Source organism: Paroedura picta, chromosome 5 (assembly GCF_049243985.1).
Source record: "Paroedura picta isolate Pp20150507F chromosome 5, Ppicta_v3.0, whole genome shotgun sequence".
In the NCBI taxonomy this organism is placed as follows: domain Eukaryota; kingdom Metazoa; phylum Chordata; class Lepidosauria; order Squamata; family Gekkonidae; genus Paroedura; species Paroedura picta.
The window spans coordinates 130,136,912-130,158,705 of record NC_135373.1 but is presented as its reverse complement, the minus strand read 5'-3'; the positions used below and the strand labels follow the sequence as shown (position 1 = coordinate 130,158,705).

The 21,794-nt window shown below is 48.1% G+C and overlaps 1 protein-coding gene across 8 annotated transcripts in view; it reads right to left on the bottom strand.

The window, feature by feature from the left end:
- The window catches only part of CALD1 (caldesmon 1), a 193,193-nt gene that overhangs the window by 10,940 nt on the left and 160,459 nt on the right, over window positions 1-21,794 (bottom strand). For 5 of the 8 annotated variants that reach the window (XR_013231459.1, XM_077340692.1, XM_077340694.1 and 2 more), the window contains 6 exons: window positions 20,586-20,726; window positions 18,523-19,702; window positions 17,778-17,849; window positions 7,166-7,323; window positions 6,015-6,276; window positions 4,176-4,316 (listed from right to left, as the gene is read on the bottom strand). Coding sequence is in view for 7 of the 8 variants with exons in the window: in XM_077340692.1 (XP_077196807.1) it covers window positions 4,176-4,316; window positions 6,015-6,276; window positions 7,166-7,323; window positions 17,778-17,849; window positions 18,523-19,702; window positions 20,586-20,726 (1,954 nt within the window). In the remaining variant the exon portion in view is untranslated. The remainder of the gene's footprint in view (window positions 1-4,175; window positions 4,317-6,014; window positions 6,277-7,165; window positions 7,324-17,777; window positions 17,850-18,522; window positions 19,703-20,585; window positions 20,727-21,794) is intronic. The other 3 variants (XM_077340697.1, XM_077340698.1, XM_077340696.1) reach the window with 2 other exon arrangements.

Below are 21,794 nucleotides of genomic sequence, written 5' to 3'. Positions count from 1 at the left end.
CCAGGCTGCAGTGCATTTCCTTCTCCTGCCACTAGATGGCTGCACGAAACAGCCTGATCCAGCTGGAAGGGGGAGAAAATATGCCCCAGAAATCCCTTCTTCCCTTCTTTCCGGCCGATTTACACAGAGGCAATGGACATGCCTACAGATAGCAACTTCTGTAACAAAAAGCACGCAGGCCGTAGGCCCGACATCACGTGCCACAATCGCATTTGCACGCGTCCCCCCTCTGCCAAGAAACAAAAGCAGATGGATGTGGTTGTTCCACATGACCGTCTACACAACTTCCGTGCTTTTCTTTCCAATGCACAATTTATCGCAGGAGGAAACTCTTCACCATTAAAGAAGAGCAAAGAAATGGCCCTTTGGCCCTTTTCGCCTTGCTGGCATTTCTCCCCGTCTGCTGATCTATTCCCATGCTTTTTTCTGAATTTTGCTGAGTATCTTTCATCCTAGACGCTCTTGGCCTCCCTGTTGCCCATCTGTAAGACGGAGGAAACTGCTTCCCCAGAACACTTTATGCCATAATAATAATAATAATAATAATAATAATAATAATAATAATAATAATAATAATAATAATAATAATAAATCTTTATTGGCATAACACAATAAGAGGTAAACACAGCCAAGCAGGGTAAAAATATAATAGGGTAAAATCAGCTAATCTAATAAGCTAAACCAGAGTAAAATCAGCTAATTAAAATATCGTAGTTCTGGCTCGATAAACAACCATTAACAATTCAGCTACACCCAATGTGGTCTCTGCAGAGAGATCGTTGAGCAGGAGTTGGAGTGTAGCTTCATTGTTTCCTAAACCCCTGGGACAAAGTAGAGGATCGAGAAGTTGTAAGCCTTAATAATCTGCTGTGCGTCTTGGTTTGCAAATTTCGTGATTTCATAGTGCAAACCTATGGTGCTCATGAGGGAGAACTGACAGTGCTCCCTCAGTGGAACAGGCTTCCTCAGGAGGAGATGGGCTCTCGTACTTGGGAGGTTTTTAAGCAGAGGCAGGAGGGCCATCTGACAGCAATGCTGATTCTGGGAATTTAGGCGGATTGGGAGAGGGAGGGCAGGAGGGGATGAACGGGTGCTCGGCTCCCATGGCTGTTTCTTCATTGCCACTTCGGGGTCAGGAAGGATTTTTCCTCCCCAGCGATCCTGGAGGCTTTTTGCCTTCCTCTGGGCATAAAACAGGGGTCACTGGAAGAGTGGATTGAGGAAGGAGTTGTGAATTTCCTGCCTTGTGGCCCAGTTTAGACTAGATGACCTTTGATGTCCCTTCCAGCTCTAGGTTTCTGTAGGGTACACAAAGCTTGATTGAAACATTAGAGGAGTAAGGAGGTGAGAATGGGCAGCGAGGAATAGAAAGCGGCTAAGAGAAAAGATGAGCTGACAGCAGGGGGAAAGAGATGAAGAAGAGTTGGTTTTTATACCCTGCTTTCACTGCCCGAAGAAGTCTCAAGGCAGCTTACAATCTCCTTCCCTTCCTCTCCCCACAACAGACACACTCGGAGGTAGGTGGGGCTGAGAGAGAGCTCTGTCAGGACCACTCTGTGGGAACAGCTCTAACAGGACTGCGACTGGCCCAAGATCGCTTAGCTGGCTGCATGTGGAGGACTGAGGAATCAAATCCGGCTTGCCAGATTAGAAGCTGCCGCTCTTAACCACTATACCAGGCAAGCATGTGGCACAAATGTTTTAAGGAATGGCCCCACTGACAAAGCTTTCGCTGGTCACAGGACATGGATGTCGACACGCACACACCCACAAAGGCCCGACTAAAGGAGGCGGCCCTGTCAACATCTCGATGAACTTCACAGGTTTGCTACAGGGATCAGACGGGAGACCATCTAAGGCCACCCTGACTTCCTGGAAGAGCAGGATAAAGATCTGAAGGTGATCATGGACTGCTGCAGGTTGTGAACAGCCATGAATGAGGAGGTCATGTGACTCGTAGATGAGAGACACGCAGACTGGGAAGGGAGGTTTGGGTGTGCGGGATCAAGTAAAAGGCAACAAGGTTAAAAAGCCGTAAGGCCTGGAGGAAGTAAAGGCTCCGCTGAAAGGGATGGTTTAACGCTGAGCCCCTTTTTTACGATTGTGGATCTTTCCTTTTTCCAGTCTGATGTTAATTCATCTCTGGGCACAGATAATCTGTCTTTGATCCCCAATCCTCTGCCGTCGGATTTGTTTGGATAACCCCCTTAAGGATTTATTATTGGTTCACATTAACAAAAATGCTCTTAGGTGGCCACTTTTCTCCCCACGGCCCACAGAAATCACTCAAAAGCCAAGTTCTAAAATACCAGTGAAATGGAGCACAGAACTATCTATGAACAAGAGGTGGAAAGATTTCACCGCACACGCCAAGCAGACAGCATGCTCACTTCCCCAAAAAAGGCTGAGGCACATACGGTAAACAGAATGACAAAATAGATCTGCAAAACGAGATGGAAAGCAAGGTGGTTAAGACCTCGGGGAGAAGGTCTCATAGCGTTCCCGAAGAAGTGAGTAGTGGCCCACGAAAGTGCATACCCCCCCCACAGATATTGTTAATCTTTAAGGTGCTGTTGAGCTCTTCTACTGCTACATCCTGAAATACACGTGTAGCCCATCGAAAGCTATTGTGAGTTCTTCTGTCTGCAAAAGTTATACCAGAGTCAGCATCACATGGCACAATGCACAGCCTGTTAAACTAGATCACAAAATCCCCATTGATGTTCAGGGTTCTGGACGGCGCCGCAGAGATTGACTTTGTGGGCAAAAGAAGTGCACCAGTCCAACCGTTCAACTACACAGGGAAAAAAACATTCATTCAGCAAACGTATTCAACCCTGTGGTTCTGAGGGAGCCACAAGAATACAAGAGGTATACAAAGTCAGGCTGCAGGGAGAAGAAAGCAAGGATCCTGCTCACGTGGCTTCATCTCTTGTGAACGCAGCAGCCACGTGCGAACTGGCTTGCAGACGCTCTCAATCAGGGTCCTCCAACCTTTTTGGGATTGTGGGCATCTTTGGAATTCTGACCCAGCGTGGCAGACACTGCCACAAAATGGCTGCTGCAGGAGCGGGAGCCAGCTACAAAATGGCTGCCGCAGCTTGCCTTTGGTTCTAGCTTAAGGGGCCTTATGCTGGGGTGGCAGCTAGTTTTTTAAAAATCTGCACAGCCAATCAACTCACCAACGCCCCGTCCCCTGCGCACACTGCACTGGGGACCCCGGCTCTAGGGCCCAGGGGGAACAGTGAGGATGAATGTAAGCTTTGCACCAATGTTTGCACGAGTATGACAAGGCAAGGGCCTGGAACCGAGTGCACTGCCCCCAGTAGAAGCAGGGCCGGTAGGCTTAATCCTCCCAGCCCCATTTACAATCATTATCCTTTTGCACGTAAGCTGAGCAGGACAAGTCCACGGGCAAAGAAAACCCCAAGCAGCGCTGAAAAAGAGGACCCGTTTTCTTGTAACCCACTTTGTACTACCTGAAGGAGTCCCAAAGTGGGTTACAAACACCTTTCCTTTCCTCTCCTCGCAACATCCACCCTGGGAAGGAGGTGGGGCTCAGAGAGCTCTGAGAGGATTGTGACTGGGCCGAGGTCACCCAGCTGGCTGCACATGGAAGAGGAGTGGGGAATCGGACCTGGTTCTCTAGATTAGAGGTCACCACTCTCAACCCCGACCCCACAGGGACCTTCCGAAGATACTGTTTACACAGCACACCCCTGGTTTCGCCTAAAAAAGTCTTTGTAAGGCAAGGTCTCACAGTGGCAACCGTCTCACAGTGGCAACTTCTGCAGAGCAAGTCGCCAGACAGTGTAAAATGAGCTCCCTGGGGTTCAGCAGCCGCTCTGCCACAATCTATAACTTGGGGCCCACGAATGTGACTGGCTGCACAATCCAACAGCTTTGCAGAGAAGGCTGCCAATTGGTTCTCCTGGCAGGGCTCTGGACCTTTTTAGAACGGCATGGCAAATTCTCTGGCGAGTATAGGGCCAGTCAGGGAGGAAGGCTGTCCAGGGACAGGGTGGGAGGTACTCAGGCCCTGCCAGGGTTCTTCTTAAAACTCCCAAAGACAGCCGGCTGGCACAGGAAATCCCTCTCACCCCTTTACAAGGGAAATTGCCTCCCCAAGCCAAATATAGCCCTCTTCCTACCAGCTAGCTACAGCAAAGGATTACCTTGAGAGAGGAGCCCTTGGGGGTGAAGCATTTAAAAGGCTTCTTGTCTTCCGGCAAGCCTTCGTCCGGCATCTTCTGCCGTTTCTCCGCGGCTTCCGCCCTTCTCCTTTCAATTTCCTCCTTCAGCCGCCTCTTCTCCTCCTGCCAAAAGAGATAACACGAAATGAGCCGCTTAAGACTTCGGGATTCCTAATCCTGCCCTCGCCTAGGAGTTTTGGACAGGGGGCAAATCTGTTCCACTGATGCCTCTTCGCACTGGGAGATTTGAAGCAAAGATCCCTCCAAGTCGGCCGATGTCAAAGGAGGGGAGATCACCCAAGGCTAGGATGCCTCCTCTCTGCCCCACTTCCCTACCCTCCCTTCCCCGGCCAGCATGAGGACAGGGGGCTTCAATCTTGCCACATCAGAGAGCAAAGGAAGAGCCCTGCTGGGTCAAACCCAGGGCCCATCTGGTCCGGCTTTCCGTTCACACAGCAGCTGATCAGCGATCAAATGGCTGCAGGAGGCATGGAGAGATGCACGGAAGAGCTGGAATTCTTGAACGAAACCAGCACCTCCTGCTGGCTTTATAGAATCATTACTTTAATCCATGTGAGGTCTGCCCTGGGTGGTCCAGCCTTGGGCCACGGATGCCAATCCTCTCGTAAGTCCAGAAGCAGGATGAGTGCAATGGCCTCCTCTCTCCCATGCTGCCCAGCAACCGAGATAAAGAGGCATCCTTGGCCCATTCCACCCACGTTGGTTAATGCACTTTCAGTGCACTTTAGAAGTAGAGTTTCCAGTTCTGCACAAGGAAATCCAGGGCCCATTCTGAACACATAGGATAATGCATTTTCAATATGCTTTGGCAGCTGGATTGTCCTATGAGGAACAGGAAAATCTACTTGTAAGTGCATTGAAAGTGCATTATCTATTGTGTGCAGACTAGGCCCAGGTGCAAAAGCACTCTGAAAGTGCATTATCCAATGTATGTGGAATGAGCCCTGCTGGTTGCATGTATTTCTTTATTTTTACATTTATACCCCGTCCTTCCTCAGAGGCTTAAGGCAGATAGCCTCTGGCAACCTGTTGGGCGCTGAGAAGCAATTAAGGTCCTTGCTGAACTTTCTCTAATGTTAGGATGCTTTCACACAAGCTGAACCAATGCACTTTCAATCCGTGCTCAATGCACTTTAGTGAAAGTGGCAAAGTGCACCAAAAGTGGATTGAAAGTGCATTGTTCGCAGTGACAGCCTTGAGCCTCCGATTCAAAACTGGTAGAACTTTTCAACACAGTGGAATGAACATCCTGAGAAAGCAGGAACTATGCTTCACTCATGAAATTGGATCCCAGTTACATCTTGATGGACCTTCTATTTCTCACTCCCTTCTAAGGTTCTCTTCAGAAGGTACCACCATATCCCTTTGTGCAAGAGGCCTTGCTCCTGTGCCATGGGTTTGCCCAATACAATATAGTGCATATTCTTAGCTTGCGCTCTTCACAAAGTATCCCACCAGAAATTTCTCTCACCTGTCCTGCAGAATAAGAATAATGTAAACCAGGGGTAGTCAAACTGCGGCCCTCCAGATGTCCATGGACTACAATTCCCAGAAGCCCCTGCCAGCATTCGCTGGCAGGGGGCTCCTGGGAATTGTAGTCCATGGACATCTGGAGGGCTGCAGTTTGACTACCCCTGATGTAAACTGACAGTGTGCTAGCTAGAAAAAGAAGAAAAAGCTAGAAAAAGCTAGAAATAGAAGAAAAAGCTGGGTTTTATATCCCTCCTTTTCACTGCATGGAGCAAAACCACGTTTGCTGTCACGATCTGGCTGTCGAGAGCCTCTCTGGCAGGCCGTTACCTCCTCCCGAGCTTTCCTGTCCGCCTCATCTTTCTTCCTCCTCTGCTCTTCCTCCTCCAGGATCTTCCGGCGTTCTTCCCGCTTCTTCTTCAGCTCCTCCAGTTCCACGGCGGCCTCTTGTTGCTTCTGCTTCATCTTCTCGAACTCTTCGTTCTCGTTCTCACCGCGGCGACGGCGCAGCTCCTCGACCCGCTTGCCCGCCTCGACTGTGGTGGCTGGCTTGGCGTCCTCGGCGTTTTGGGTGGCCTTGAGGCCAGGGCGACTGGGGAAGGAAGATATTTGAGCACAGTGAGAAGGATTATTTTCCCTTTGCTCATTCAAACCTGCACCCTGAGAGATGATCTACATCCATGATACCCAACGTGCTGTCCATGGGTGGTGTGGCACCCATCAATGGCCCATTTGCTCCTTTGGCAATGCGTCTATTTCCAAGCCAATAACACAGTTTGGCTTTTCTGTACCTCAGTGGAATAGGGGATATTTCAGGAGAGTCACGAAAACATTATCTTTGCATCTACAGGGAGTACACAATGAGAAACAGTGGCCTCCATCATACAAGAACACGTGGTTTGGCAACCTCTGAGGACTTTCTGATTCACCTCCCTAACCCATGGGAACATGTGGACTCAATATAAATAAGGATAGAGAATCACTGACTGAACTCTACTGGTATAGCAAGAATCACTAGGAGTCATAATGGCAAATGTTGGAAATATCAGAATATAAATGCATCATTTTATCATATGTGGTGGACCTGCCATATGTGGTGGACCTGCCAGAAAGCAAGGAAATACTGGTGATAGGCATTGTCAAATACCAGCTTTATACTTCTATTTTCTTCAAACAGCAGTTCTGTAATATGTAATATGTAGTATTTCTCTTTCTTTCTTTTAATAAACATTTCTTACAAAAAAGAAGAAAAAGACTGAACTCTACAAAAGGAAATGCAAGGCTGTTTTCACACCCAGGACTACAGCTCTTTCTCCAAGCTCCTGTAGACCTGATGGAGAAAGTAGGGAGCAGGCACTTGTTATGCAAATGAGCATTCTGGCCAGTCTAGACTTTCCAATCACACTGTAGTCCATCCTACTGTGGCAGGAGAACTATAAGAAGGCAAGCATAAACCCACAACACAAGTTTCCAACACTTACCTAAAAGCATTCTCTGTATGCTTAAGTTTGTGAGCAGGGAGTTCTGGGAAACGCTCCCCGTTCTGCGGCTTCGACTCAGGAACCCCCTTCTTGCGATCCCAGCTGGGCTTCACCTCCTCTTTTGGCGCCTTGTCTTTGCTCACCTTGCTGTCTTTTATCTGCCGGGGCAACAGCAAAATGACTGAGTTACAGCCAGGCCTCTAAAGAAGCAACAAGGGGTGCCCATCTCTTCTTTTTGGAAGGCACATCATGAGTGAGTCATCTTTAGAATGGTTTATGGGCTGCCGAGGTAGCGGCAGCCCCCTCTGCTCTCAAATATCTCTTCCTGCTCTGGAATTTGCAAATACATTGGAACTGAGTGGGCCTTAGGTATGCACAGCCTGGGGTTCTTCCAGATTTCTTCTCCTCCCAATCTCTCCCCAGATTGTTCATCAACTCTGAGCTACTTAATCTTGTCCTGACCTGGATCCAATAGATTAGGGAATGCTCTGTTGTCCCTGTTTTTCTTTTTTTACATATTTTATACAAAATGCACTGTGGGTGCCATCGCCACTGATTTTGCTCCTTTCAGCAGGCAAGCTGGAGCAAGCCAAGACTCAGAGATAATGGCAGCCCTACAAAGATCACTGTAGGTCAGTAAAATACCTCACAAAAAGAATCCTGACACCATTGCATGTCCTGGAAACATGTCCTAAAACATCTCAGGTAGCAGGGCTGAGAAGAACTGGAGAATGCCAGTCTTTAGGCTGATCCTGCGTTGAGCAGGGGGTTGGGCTAGCTGTCCAGTAGCTGTCCCTCCAACTCTATAATTCTGTGGTTCTATTCTATGATCTAAGACCAAGCTGATCTAAGAGGGCCAACAGCCTGACTCCACCTAAAGCATCACTTGGACAGTCCCATCAAGACTGCTTTAATGCCGTGTGATAAGAAGCCCACGCACACTGCTAAAAGAGACAAGGGAACGGGTAGGAACCCAAAGGTCCAGAAAACTGTTAGAAATTTTCCTGAATTACGGCCCGAATTAAGGAGTGCAACGCCAGATACAAAACTCTGAAAAATGGGGGAGATCTCCAGATTCACTAGACCCATATATTGATCCTCAGCTTGTACAGTGGGACCCTCATTTAAGTCATAGTGCTCCATTTGCTTTTTGGTGACCTTCTGGAAGGGCCTGCTGCCCATGTACACAACAAAGACTCCACAACTCCTGTCCTTTCCCCCCACAGAGACTGCAACAAGCAACAAGGCAGTGGGGCAGGATCACTCCGTAGTGGAGAGGATTCATCCACAGCTCTGACCTTGGTTTGTTCCTTGCTAACGCGCACCTCCTGATGCCCCAGTTGGGTTTCCTGACCCTTGCTTTCTTCAGGGCACTGTCCATGGTCCTAGTCTTGAAACCGGTTAACACCACAGCTCTGGCTTCTTTCTTTCCTGTTGCAATTTAGTGGGCACAGGGGTGTGAAAAGGCTGAAGACCACTGACTTGGTTAAAATGATAAGATTTGTCTTCTTATTGCAGTGGCAGCCTAATTGAGGTGGGGGTCAAGAGTGCCCCAAGTCAACGTGATTGGCATTGCCTGCTCTGGGTCAGGAAACGCCTCGATATTTTGGGGATGGAGCCTGGGAGGGCGGGGCCTGGAGAGGAGAGGGCCTCAGCAGCCATAGAGTCCATGCTCCACTTTCTCATATTGGTCATCGGGAGATCAACTGTAATCGCAGGAGATCTCCAGGGGCAACCTGAAGGTTGGCAACCTAAAGTTTGATATGGAAATACTCTTTGAGCCTGGTGAGTATACAGGGGAGAGATTGCCACTAGCCAACTGACCTGGAGAAGCAGGCAAGAATGTAGTCCTGACTCTATTCCCTTTGAGCCTGGTGATTATACAGGTCCTCCATCTCCTGTCAGGATGACCCACCTGTGCTACAGACTGGCTACCTGTATTATAAGAACAGGGGAATTCTGTTGGCAGCCCAGTGACCTCCTTACCCCAGTGCTACCCGGGTGTGTTTTGTGTAGTCATGTTATTTGGAAATACCGTGAGGCTGGGTTCACGTCTCCAAGCAAAATATGCCAAGAATTTCTCTCTTTCCTTGTGATGTTTTGACTCAGATACAGCTTCTTGGTACATTTGTTGGCTTTCCTATCCCACCCACCCAGAGTTGGGGAAAGAAAATCTCTGGGATAAACATAAACTACAGCCACACCTTGCAGCCTGAAAGCAAGGGGCCACGTTGTTCAGAGATGCCAAATGGAACATTGGAGAAATGGTTGGGGGAAGGCAAGGCAGGGAGATTTTGGCATGGGAATTGTCATGATTCTTTCAAGCATAGAATCTCTGTTTGAGGACGAAAAGGGAGGAGCTGCCAAGAAAGGCTAGGTGTGATTTCTCTCGTAAATCTACAAAATTAGGAGTTACGCATAATGGATGGTGAGAGAAGTCTGAAGCGCAAACAGTTAAGTACAGCAACGAGGAAGAATAAATGGGGAAATAACAACCACTCATGAGGAAGGCTGAGGTTGATGTGGCCTCGTGTTTTCCTCAAATTTAAGGTTCAAGGCTGTAATATGATAAAACATGTTAAGAACAGCCAATTAAAATAGATTCAAATGGGTAGCCGTGTTGGTCTGAAGTAGCACAATAAAATCAGAGTCCAGTAGCACCTTTAAGACCAACAAAGATTTAGTCAGGGCGTGAGCTTTCGAGTGCTTGCTTCTGACGAAGAGTGCTTGCACTCGAAAGCTCACGCCCTGAATAAATCTTTGTTGGTCTTAAAGGTGCTACTGGACTCTGATTTTATTGAGCCAATTAAAATGTCTTTTTAAAAAATGGCCCTGTAGAGCTATTCAAAATGGAGAAAGAAAATCCAAGTGTATATTGACATGCAGTGTTGATTCGCTGGGTTAGTTCTTTCACATTTTATATTCCCATTGAAGGGTTTTATTTTGTATTTTGTTTTCGTTTGAGGTGAAGGGTGTTTTCAGGTTTGGGACAGAACAGCTAAAGAGATCTTTATTATTAGTTATTAAATTTCTAGACTGCCCTTCTGAGATTAACATGTTCCCCAACTCATTCCTGGATGCTATGATAGCTCATCTCCAATTTTTGTTCATTCAGTCTCTCCTGCAAAGAAAGACAAACTTGCCTGGTGTGGATACTGTGCATCATGACATGTATTAAACTGGGTGATGTCCACGTGGATGAGCCTAACCAATTTCAATAGACCCAGCGGGTATTACCTGAGTGTATATGAGGCCCTGTTCATTTCTGTTGGGATTCATGTCTTATCTTTCTATCGCAACTCCTCCCCTTTGAAAAAAGAATTTCCAGTATGAAATTCACGTGTCTGAAGTTGTAGCTCACAAAAGCTGATGTTGAAATACAGGCTGTTAGTCTACACAGGAGTGGCCAAAGTGTGGGTCTCTGGATTCCATGGACTACAATTCCCATGAGCCCCTGCCAGTGATGGCAGGGGCTCATGGGAATTGCAGTCCGTGGACATCTGGAGACCCACACTTTGGCCACCTCTTAGTCTATAATCTGCCACTGGGTTTTTATTTTCCGTCCTGTGTGTACTTCCTTGGGATTTTCCATCACATTGTACACTTTCGACCCTAAGGGCATGGCAGTGAAGTCAATGGGGCAAACAGGCATAGGAGCACCTTGCAAATCTTAACCTTTCCTTAAGATGCCCTGCAGCCCAAATTTTAAAACGAGACATGTGCTTCCCTTTTAAGCCATGCAAATCACCATTGGTATGAATTTGTTATTATTTTTACACCTCTTTGAGTCTTGAAGCTTCCTGCTAGCTCCTCAATCCTGTTCTCATTCGTGGGCATTTTCAGAAGGGGAAAAGATCACCCCCTTTGAAATTCAAAGCCTGAATTGTCCTCCCCCCCCCCCACGCCCCACCCTTTGAAGAGTCCTGGGTGTGACTAATGCTCATTCCCAGATCGCCTGCTGATTAGCGCAAGGATAGAAATAGCCATTTCCCCACCAGATGGTCCAAAGAGAAGATCAAAAACAAGACAACAACAAAAAATAAAAGAGGAGCTAACCCCAGCGACAAATCATGAGGAATCCCACTTTTTAAAGTGTAGCTACAGGGGTAGTCAAACTGCGGCCCTCCAGATGTCCACAGACTACAATTCCCAGGAGTCCCTGTCAGCGTTCGCTGGCAGGGGCTCCTGGGAATTGTAGTCCATGGACATCTGGAGGGCTGCAGTTTGACTATCCCTGGTGTAGCAGCTGGAGTCCTATGCTCACTGGTCAGGGAATAAATGCCATTGGACTCGGGAAGGCTTACTTCTGAGTAAGCATGCATGCATAGTCCTTTAGGCCAGGGGTAGTCAACCTGTGGTCCTCCAGATGTTCATGGACTACAATTCCCATGAGCCCCTGCCAGCAAACACTGTCAGGGGCTCATGGGAATTGTAGTCCATGAACATCTGGAGGACCACAGGTTGACTACCCCTGCTTTAGGCCTCTTGCACTGCAATCCAATCCAGAGTGACTCCAGTTCAAACCCATTGATCACAATGCCCTTAGGAGCTCTGCACAGGATTATATTGCTAGGTCCAAAATAAGTTTTTTAAAAAGGTAAAATAGCTGTGGGGAGGAGAACCACTTTGGACTGGAGGTGCAGTGCTTGGCAAAAGGGGTGTGTGCATGTTGTAGTGCTTTAGAGCGGCAGCCATTAATCTGGCGAGCCAGGTTTGATTTCCCGCTCCTCCACATGCAGCCAGCTGGGTGACCTTGGGATAGTCACTGTCCTGTTAGAGCTGTTCTCACTGGGCAGTTCTGTCAGAATTCTCTATGCCCCACCTACCTCACAGGGTGTCTGTTGTGGGGCGAGGAAGGGAAGGCGATGGGAAGCCACTTTGAGACTCCTTTGGGCAGTGAAAAGCGGGGTATAAAAACCAACTTTTCTTCTTCTTAACCCATCCTCCTGAGACATTTTCTGACCTTGATCCTTACCACACTGAAGACGGGTACTGGGGGGAGGTAGCACTGGGAAAACTATGGGGTTAACCCTCATCTCCATAGCACTGTGCTCCCTATGAACAAGGGCTCCTCTACAACTGGTTTTAGCCTTGTAAGAAAATGCGGGACACCCTAATCATGGATCTCCCAGATTGTGCCTCAGTTGGTCTTTAGGCTTAAGCTATGTCATGTGAATATCTGTGATTTCCCTGCATAACGCTGAACCTAAGAGGGACAACAGCACATTCTGTGGAGAAATGTGGCTTGTCCCTTCCCTGAAGTCTTTTCCTCAGTGCACAATCGCCTTCCCTTTTGGCATTTGTGGGGGAGAGGCACAAAGTCTCTGATGCTTCCCCGGGCTTCCCTGCTCCAGGTGAAAAACCATCTGGGGGGCAACTTTGAGTGGAAAATGACCGAACTGAAAGCGCTGAGCAGTGTTCTTCCCTTTACCCATTCCCCTTCAGATGATGTTGCTGCAGGTGGCTTTGTGGGTGAAAGAACCCCAAAACTCCACACCATGTACACTTTGAGACTTTGTAGGACTTAAAGTTGTGCCACAACCTCTGACCTGTTTCATTAACAGGTAGGTCAACGGATTTGATGGACTTGTAGCTGAAACCAGAATGCAGATACAGAAGAAGAAGAGCTGGTTTTTATGCCTTGCTTTTCTCTACCAGGAGGAATCTCAAAGTGGCTTAAAATCACCCTGTGAGGGAGGTGGGGCTGAGAGAGCCCTGATATTACTAAGGAAGAAGAATAGTTGGTTCTTCTATGCCGCTTTTCTCTACCCGAAGGAGTCTCAAAGCGGCTTACATTCACCTTCCCTTTCCTCTCCCCACAACAGACACCCTGTGAGGGAGGGGAGGCCGAGAGATCCCTGAGATTACTGAAGAAGAAGAAGAGTTGGTTCTTATATGCCGCTTTCCTCTACCCAAAGGAGTCTCAAAGCGGCTTACATTCGCCTTCCCTTTCCTCTCCCCACAACAGACACCCTGTGAGGGACGGGAGGCTGAGAGAGCCCTGATATTACTGAAGAAGAAGAAGAGTTGGTTCTTCTATGCTGCTTTCCTCTACCCAAAGGAGTCTCAAAGCGGCTTACATTCACCTTCCCTTTCCTCTCCCCACAACAGACACCCTGTGAGGGAGGTGAGGCTGAGAGAGCCCTGATATTACTGAGGAAGAAGAATAGTTGGTTCTTCTATGCCGCTTTTCTCTACCCGAAGGAGTCTCAAAGCGGCTTACATTCACCTTCCCTTTCCTCTCCCCACAACAGACACCCTGTGAGGGAGGGAATGCTGAGAGAGCCCTGAGATTACTGAAGAAGAGTTGGTTCTTATATGCCGCTTTTCTCTACCCAAAGGAATCTCAATGCGGCTTACATTCACCTTCCCTTTCCTCTCTCCACAACAGACACCCTGTGAGGGAGGGGAGGCTGAGAGAGCCCTGATATTACTGAAGAAGAAGAAGAGTTGGTTCTTATATGCCGCTTTTCTCTACCCGAAGGAGTCTCAAAGCGGCTTACATTCACCTTCCCTTTCCTCGCTCCACAACAGACACCCTGTGGGGTGGGTGAGGCTGAGAGAGCCCTGATATTCCTGCTCGGTCAGAACAGCTTTATCAGTGCTGTGGAAAGCCCAAGGTCACCCAGATTGCTGCATGTGGGGGAACACAGATTCAAACCCATCTCGCCAGATTAGAAGTCTGCACTGCTAACCACTACACCAAACTGGCTCTCTTGGGGATGTTATCCATTCAGTTGAGTCTGTCTCTTGGCAATCTTATAGCACACCTGCCGCCATGATTTCCGATCTTGCATCGCTTCTTTTAGTCATATAACATTCTGTTCGTTCAACTCTGTTGCATCCCTCAGTCTGCATTAGCATTTGGCTTTGGGGAGGGGGCTATTATGTCACAGCCAACTCAAAGCAAGCCCATAATGTTCTCAAGGTTCTTAAGGCCTCTGCCTTAAAAACCCTAACGTTTCTTGGTGGTTTCCAATCCAAATACTGACCAGGGTGACTCCTGTTTATCTTCCCAGAGCTGATGATATCCGGCCAGCCTGGGATTTTGGGGTCTGGGCTTTTGTCGACTAAACTGTAAATTACCTCACAAGACCTTCGCTATGTCAGGGGAGGGGGGGGGAGGCTTCCATGTGAGGGCCTAGAACTCTGCAAGCTCTTTTAGATTTTAATAGATCTGTTACAGGTTGAAATGCAGATGGTCCGTGCTTTTCACAACGGCTGTCGACGCTGCGAATTATATTTAACGTACGTGGGATTTCAATTCCTATCTTTTAACACTTCCTCTGGGCAAGCGATCTCCTGACGGCACGTTTAAATTAAAAAAAAAAACAACGTTCTAAAGGCCATGAGATTTTTAAAGAGCCGAGTGCAGACGGAGGGCTTATCTCGTTGTAAACATAAACTGCAGTTTTAAAAGGAAGGGAGGGAAAGAAAAGGAAAAATACCTCTGCAAAAAAAAAAAGAAAGAAAAGGAAAGAAAAAAGCTGCTCACGCAGTATGTCTAGCCAAAGTGGAAGCAGGAAATACCACAAATATCATGTCATGAGAAAGCAGGCCAGATATGCTCACCCAGAATCTTAAGGTAGTCCAGAGAACCGAACGGATTCTAGGCCAGGGTGTGGGCAAACTGTGGCCCTTCAGATGTTCATGGACTACAATCCCCATGAGCCCCTGCCAGCGAATGCTGGCAGGGACTCATGGGAATTGTAGTCCATGGTCATCTGGAGGGCCACAGTTTGCCCACCCCTGTTCTAGGCTATAAACTTCAACCAAAAACCAGACTGGTGTCATGTTTGCTGACATTTCAGGGTCCTGCACCTTCCTGCACCTGAGCTGAATCAGCCGGATAACTTTGGCCTTTTACAGAAAAGAACACAGCCTTGTCTTAAGTGACTTTCCTTCCAGGCTCATAAACATACCTTTGACAGGTAGCTTAAGGGGCCTTCTGTGTCTTGGAAAAGTCCAAGGCATTGTTTCCCTGCTCCTGGAGGGGAGGGGGAGCCACTGCATTAGGGCAGTCAGCCTGTGGGGGGTCCAGGTTAAAAATCCCCGCTGAGTCACCAAGCTCCATAGGTGGCCACCGGGAAGGCCGTCCTCTCCCAGCCCACCTACCTCGCAAGGCTGTTACAACACGGACACCCGGGACAATTTTAAAAAATCACATCCTTGATGACCCCCCTCGGTGGCATGGTGTTCATGCTAATTCTGCCACTGACACAAGGTCACCTGTAACCACTGAAGTGGTGGGCAGGAAATTGCCCTTTCGGGAGCCAATTTGCTATTTAAATCTTATAGAAGTGAGCAGTCGTGTTGGAGAGGGGAAGGAAGAATCATTTAAACAGCAGAAGGTTTGGAAGACAGACGCTTTAAGAAACGGAAGGCATTGCTGCTGAGGCTGCAGGGAATCCTTCTGGTTCTCAATGAGTTTTTAAAATGCTTAGAGGATTACTTGGGTTATAGCAGAATGCTTTAACGATTTATCTTTAACGAGTGTGCGTAGGATCTGGGAGAGCTGAGTTCGAATCCCTGCTTGTGTCTTTGCTGGATGACCTTGGGCCAGCCACATGCTCTCAGCCTAACCTACCTCCTAGGGTGGTTGTGAAGAGAAAATGGAGAAGAGAATAATGCAAGCCAGTTTGGATCCCCACAGGGGAGAAAAGTTGGGCATAAATGAATTATTAAATACTTCAAGGACTGTTTTGAAATATAGGCATGATCACCATGACATTTAACATTTTACTTGGAAACTCATGGCAGGCGCAGGAAAATTAAATATTCTATTGTCTTCTTCACTGCGCACGTTATTCAGAAGTGGCCAAACGGTGGCTCTCCGGATGTCCATGGACTACAGTCCCCATGTGCCCCTGCCAGCAGGGACTCATGGGAATTGCAGTCCATGGACATCCGGAGAGCCACGGTTTGGTCACCCTGGTTTCTTCTGCTATGATAATATATTGATGGAAAAGTAACGGCCTTACAAAACCAAGAAGGAAGAAAATTGAGATTCTAAGTGGGGGGGAGGTGCAGGGGGTTCTTCAAAAAATGAAGGATACTGGGATGGCACCTTTCATACCACAGCCATTGGCTGAAAACAGCTCATTCAGCTGGGGGTGATGATGTCATCTCAAGAGGCCTCTGCACATGTGCAGAACAGCCTACGAGACGAGAGTGGAAACATGGCACAGCCTTGCCACTTCCTAGGAAGCCCCCACTAGAGCATTCCTGCAACACGCAAGAACATCAAAACCTTGTTGCCAGAGTTCAGGCGTTTTTGGGATTCAGAGTCCCCCGTCGGTCCGCAGCACAATCCCTTTCTGTGTTGAGGCCTGGAACCGAGGGGCTTGCCAAAGACCTGCAGGGGGTCTTGGGCAGAGGTGGAAGCTAAATCCAGCCTTCCCTGGTGTAAACTCAACCCTCCATCTGGATTACCTCTGGTTCAAAATACCCCACACCAGGGGTAGTCAACCTGTGGTCCTCCAGATGTCCATGGACTACAATTCCCATGAGCCCCTGCCAGCATTTGCTGGCAGGGGCTCATGGGAATTGTAGTCCATGGACATCTGGAGGACCACAGGTTGACTACCCCTGCCCCACACCATTCCTGTTGGACCTGAATATGAATTCAGCTGAATTATGACAACGACCTCATAGGGCTCTCCAGAGCTTTGTGGACTAGAATTCCCATGAGCCCCTGCAGTTGGCCATCCTGGCAGGGGCTCATGGGAATTGTAGTCCACAAACATCTGGAGAGCCACCGTTTGGCCCCCCTTGCCAAGGGGGTTTCAAGACAAGAGGTGAACAGACATGGAGTGGCTTGCCACTGCCTGCCCCTGTGTAATGACCTTCATTGGTGGTCTCCCACAGATGTCCTAACCAGGATGAGGCCTGCTCAGCTTCTGAGAGATGACAAGACGGAGCTATCTTGGGTCATCTAGGTCAGGAAACGCTCTTTACTTACCATACAGTAAACCACCACAGCACCAGTTCCTGTGTTTACAGTAGAAATGCAATGCATCGTGTTTTGTTTTGTTTAAAAGTCTTGCTCCGATGAGAAAGAAGAACATGAGCTCTGCTCACTTTGTATTATTGAAATGGAAAATGGGGCGTTAGGTTCAGATTAAGGGGCTAAAGATGTCACGAATATCCATAGTCAGAAGAAATCATCAGTCTCGGGAGGAAAGGGAATGGAGAAGTGGAGGGAGAAATCAAGGAAAGAAAGATCACTTGGTCCTGGAATAGAAATCCAAAACCAAACCCTTGCTTGACCTGTCCAAGAGTCCATTTCGGGCCAGTTCTCACAACCTGTGCTATGCACCAAGTTGTGCTTTGTGGCAGGTGAAGAGGGATGCAGTTGTTCCATCACACATTCCTGAGATCTAAATTCAGGAAACTATTCACTCATAATTAGATAGATAAACAAGCGAAACTAGTTTCACAATAGTCCTGCTCGTGCCGTATCTTAGGATCCAGTCCAATGGCAAGAGACCGCCCCAAATCTGATTTCATCCTGGAAATGATTCCTCATTTGCTAGGGGCAAAAAGCTTAAAAATGGGATGCATTTCCTTCCTGTCCTCTACACACCCGCCCTTTCCCGATGCTAACAGTTACCTCTTCTTTTTTGAAGGCCGGCCGGAGTTTCTCATCTTGCAGCTTTTCTTTTTTAGCCTCTTTCTCTTCCCCCTTTTATAATGTTTTTGTAAGACGAAACCGTCAGTTCTAGGGCGGACCCCTCTTACATCTCTGGTGCTCCAACAAAGCTGTGCTCACATACCCCGTTCTCCGGTGCCGCTGCTTGCCGTGCGCCCTACTCCCTCCGGGTGGCACAGTGACCTTCCACATTCGTCTTGCACATGATGCGCTTTCCTGCCACCTTGGTGTGCCAGTGTTTTCACACGTCCCAGCAGAGCTCTGTCTGTGCTCGGTTCTACTAACCATGGATGCGCATTCAGCAGTCACACCATCAACGTCAGCCGAATGCTCGGCTGTGGGCCATGCGGTGCCTCTGTACCTTGCACATGTGCTTAAAAAACATTGCCCCCGGCCACTTTCACAGCCGCAGGAGGAGAAAGCCAGGAAACGGTGAAGGTTTCAAAGCATGCACTAAGTTCCATCTGAGAGCCAAGAACGAAGCCACTGAGCAATACATCATGCACAGACCAAAAGTGACAGGAAAGTGGAAGCAGGAACCTTTTGAGTTCAAAAGGAATAAAACTTTGGCAGGTAAGAATAGTCAAAAAGTGCAGAGACAAAACCGTGAGTGAATTCCAATCCATCTTTTTTAAAAAAAAAAAATGCATTACATTTCATACAAAACACAGGCAAAGTAAGGTTGGCTGCAAAATGTTTACTGTACCTGTTTTCTTAGGGAAGTGGCTGGGGTTTTTTCCTCTTGAGTTTTCTTCTCTTCTCCTTTCTTCCCTTTCCCCTGCTTATCATCTACCTTTTTCTCCTCTGCCTTCTGCTTTGCCTTTAGCTTCTCCTCCTCTAGTTTGGCCTTTTCCTCAGCTGCCCTCTTGGCTTCTGCCGCCCTCCTCTCCTTCTCCTTGGCCCTCTCTCTTTCCTCGGCTGCTTTTTTCTCCTCAGCTTCCCGCCTCTTCTTCTCCTCAGCTGCCCTCTTCTCTTCAGCTTCTACCCGTTTCCTCTCCTCCTCCTCCGCTTTCCTCTGCTCCTCTGCTTTGAGTCTCTCCCTTTCTTCTGCTTCTAGCCTCTCTTTCTCCTCAGCCGCCCTCCTGGCCTCCTCTTCCAGCCTCTTCCTCTCCTCCTCCTCTGCTTTCTGCCTCTCCCTTTCCTCTTGTTCTAGCCTCTCTTTCTCCTCAGCGGCTCTTTTTCTCCGCTCTTCCTCTGCTCTCCTTTCCTCCTCCGCTTTAGCTCTCTCTGTTTCCTCCTCCTCTGTCCTTTTCTTCTCGGCCTCATCCTCTTCATCTTTCTTTCCATCTAAGGCTACCGTTATGCACACGGCCTCCTCACTCTCTGCTTGTTCTTCTGCAACAGCACTTGTGTCATTGGCAACTTTTGGCTCCTCTGCGTTTACCTCAGGGAGTTTTACGCCTAACACCACAGCTTCCTCTTCTTCATCTAGCGTTTTCTTTTCTATCGTTACTTCTACCTGGTACTCCTCTACGGGTCTTTGCTTCGGCTTCTCCTCTTCTGCCTCCTCCTTGTCCTCTTCTTCTTTCTTCCCATCCTCCTCCTCTTGTCTCAGATTGTTCCTCTGGTACGATCTGGTTATGGTTTCGGTTTCCTCAATCTCGTAGCGTCCTCTGTGGGTTTGGACTTGGTCCTCCTTGCCAGGGGCTTCGTTTTCTTCCACATTGTTCACTTCTCTCCTGCTCGTCAACGACAGGCTCTCATCGGTGACTGTGGGGTCAAATTCCTTCTGGCGTTCCATGGCCTCTTGAAGACGTTTCTGGCGCCGTTCTTCTCTCTTGGCCATCCTCTCCAAGAACATAGCCTCATCGCCTTCCCCATCCCCTTGAGTGTTCATGACGGTGGTAATGGTTGTGGTAGAGCTTTTGCTCTCTTCGTCTCCAACGCTATCAAAGAAGCAAAAGAAGAGCTGAGTTTTTCATACTCCCCTTTTCACTACCCAAAATGGTCCCAAAGCAGCTTACAAACACCTTTCTCTTCCTCTTCCCCACCACAGACACCCTGTGAAGTAGGTGGGGCTGAGAGAGCCCTGAGAGAACTGCGACTGGCCCAAGGTCACCCAGCTGGCTGCATGTGGAGGAGTGGGGAATCAAACCCCGTCCTCCAGATTATAAACCGCCGCTCTTAACCACTATGTGACACTCGCTCTCTGAACATGAATGTTGCAGTACACCATTCATTTCAACAACAAACATGGCTGTGTAAGGAGGAGTGAGGAATCAAACCCGGCTCTCCAGATTAGAAGCCACCATTCTTAACCACAACACCATGCTGGAAAATGGAAAATACAGAACCGTATGAGCAGTAAGGGGTTCAATTATTCTTCTAAATCAGGGGTGGCCAAACTGTGACTCTCCAGATGTTCACCACTCAGGGGGACTGTAGTCCATGGACAAGTGGAAAGCCACAGTTTGGCCACACCTGGTCTAAATCACGTTCCCCCAACCTGGCACCCTTGGAGTCCATGGCACCTGCAACCACCTTGCATGGGGCCCATCTAATACTTTCAGAATGTGGGTGGAGCCACTGTGTCCTGCATAGTTTCAGATTGGCTGCGTGGATTAAAGAACAGATGCTTTGGCGGTGGCAGCCACCACTTAGTTTGACTTGTTCTTACTCCTTTTTCCCTCTACTTCCTTGCACTTGGACATCCCTTGGGGGGGGGAGTGGCTCCGCCTCCCCCAGCAGCCATTTTGTGCTGGCACCCACCACCCTGCGCCGGAATCGTAAAGGTGGCCGCAGGCTTTTGCCTCTGCAGCAGGACCTTACTTGTTCTGATCGTTGACTTCGGGCTTCTCCGTCCCGGACACGTCGTCCTCTTCCCTTTGCCGCAGCCTTTCTTGCCTGGCCCTCCTGCGGCGCTCTCTCGCTGCTTCTTCCTCGTCGTCGTCATTTCTTTGATAGGCTAATCTGCAAAACACATTTTTTGAGACGTCAAAAGCCAAGCCCTTAGTTTGGGGTACTGCAGTACAACAACAAAAACAACAACGAGTTTTATTTATGGTCACCCAGACCAAAGTTCAAATGCATGGTTAAAACACCAAATGAATACAAAAATTGATACTTGAATACAAGATATTGTTTTTTATATTTTTTATTTTAAAATCAAATATATAAAACACGTCGGGGGTTAAAACTCATCACTGAAACAGCGTTGGCTAAATATCGAGTCAGTATGTCATTCAGTTAAAGAGGAAACTTACTGGCTTATATAAATACTACACAATTTAATGGCAGTAGCACAAAATTTTGCAGCGTGTAAAGTTATTTGATGGTTTTCATCAATGCAAAGTTTCTTGACTTTATCCTTTGAAGGGAGACTCTGGTGTTGGTCTAAAGTTGGCTGGATTAAGTTGGTTTTTATGGCATTATAGATGGGACGGTGTAGCACACCATGTTCGCTTGTTTCTAGGTTAGTGGTTCTCAAGCTTCCTAATGCGACAACCCTTTAATACAGTTCCTCATGTTGAGGTGACCCCCAACCATAAAATTATACAAGGGTTTTTTCACAGAAATTAAACCAAAACTGACCCATGGAATGAAGATCCATTGTTCAGGATTGTATATAAATTGTTTTTTCCCCAGGGTTTCTCAGTTCAGTTCTGCCTCTTGTCCCACCATGCCCATCTCTCTCTTTTCCACTGCTCCAGACAGATGAATGCTCTATCTCAATCTACCCCGCAAGGCTGTTGTGTGGATGGTGCCCCCCTGGCTAAGCTGCTTGCCCTACTGCTACCCCTGTGAAAGGTTCATTCGACCCCCAAAGGGGTCCTGACCCTCAGGTTGAGAACCACTGTTCTAGCTGGTCACAAGCACAGGGACAGGGGTATTACAGTAAGGTGTCTTTGCTGTCATTTGCACAGCAAGTGTCCATGTTCCAAGGTTACAAAAAAGATGCTTATTTGTCCTGCACCATCAAAGACCATGTCTTTCTACAGAGAAGAAAAACCGACAGGCCCTGGGATCTAAGGAGTACCC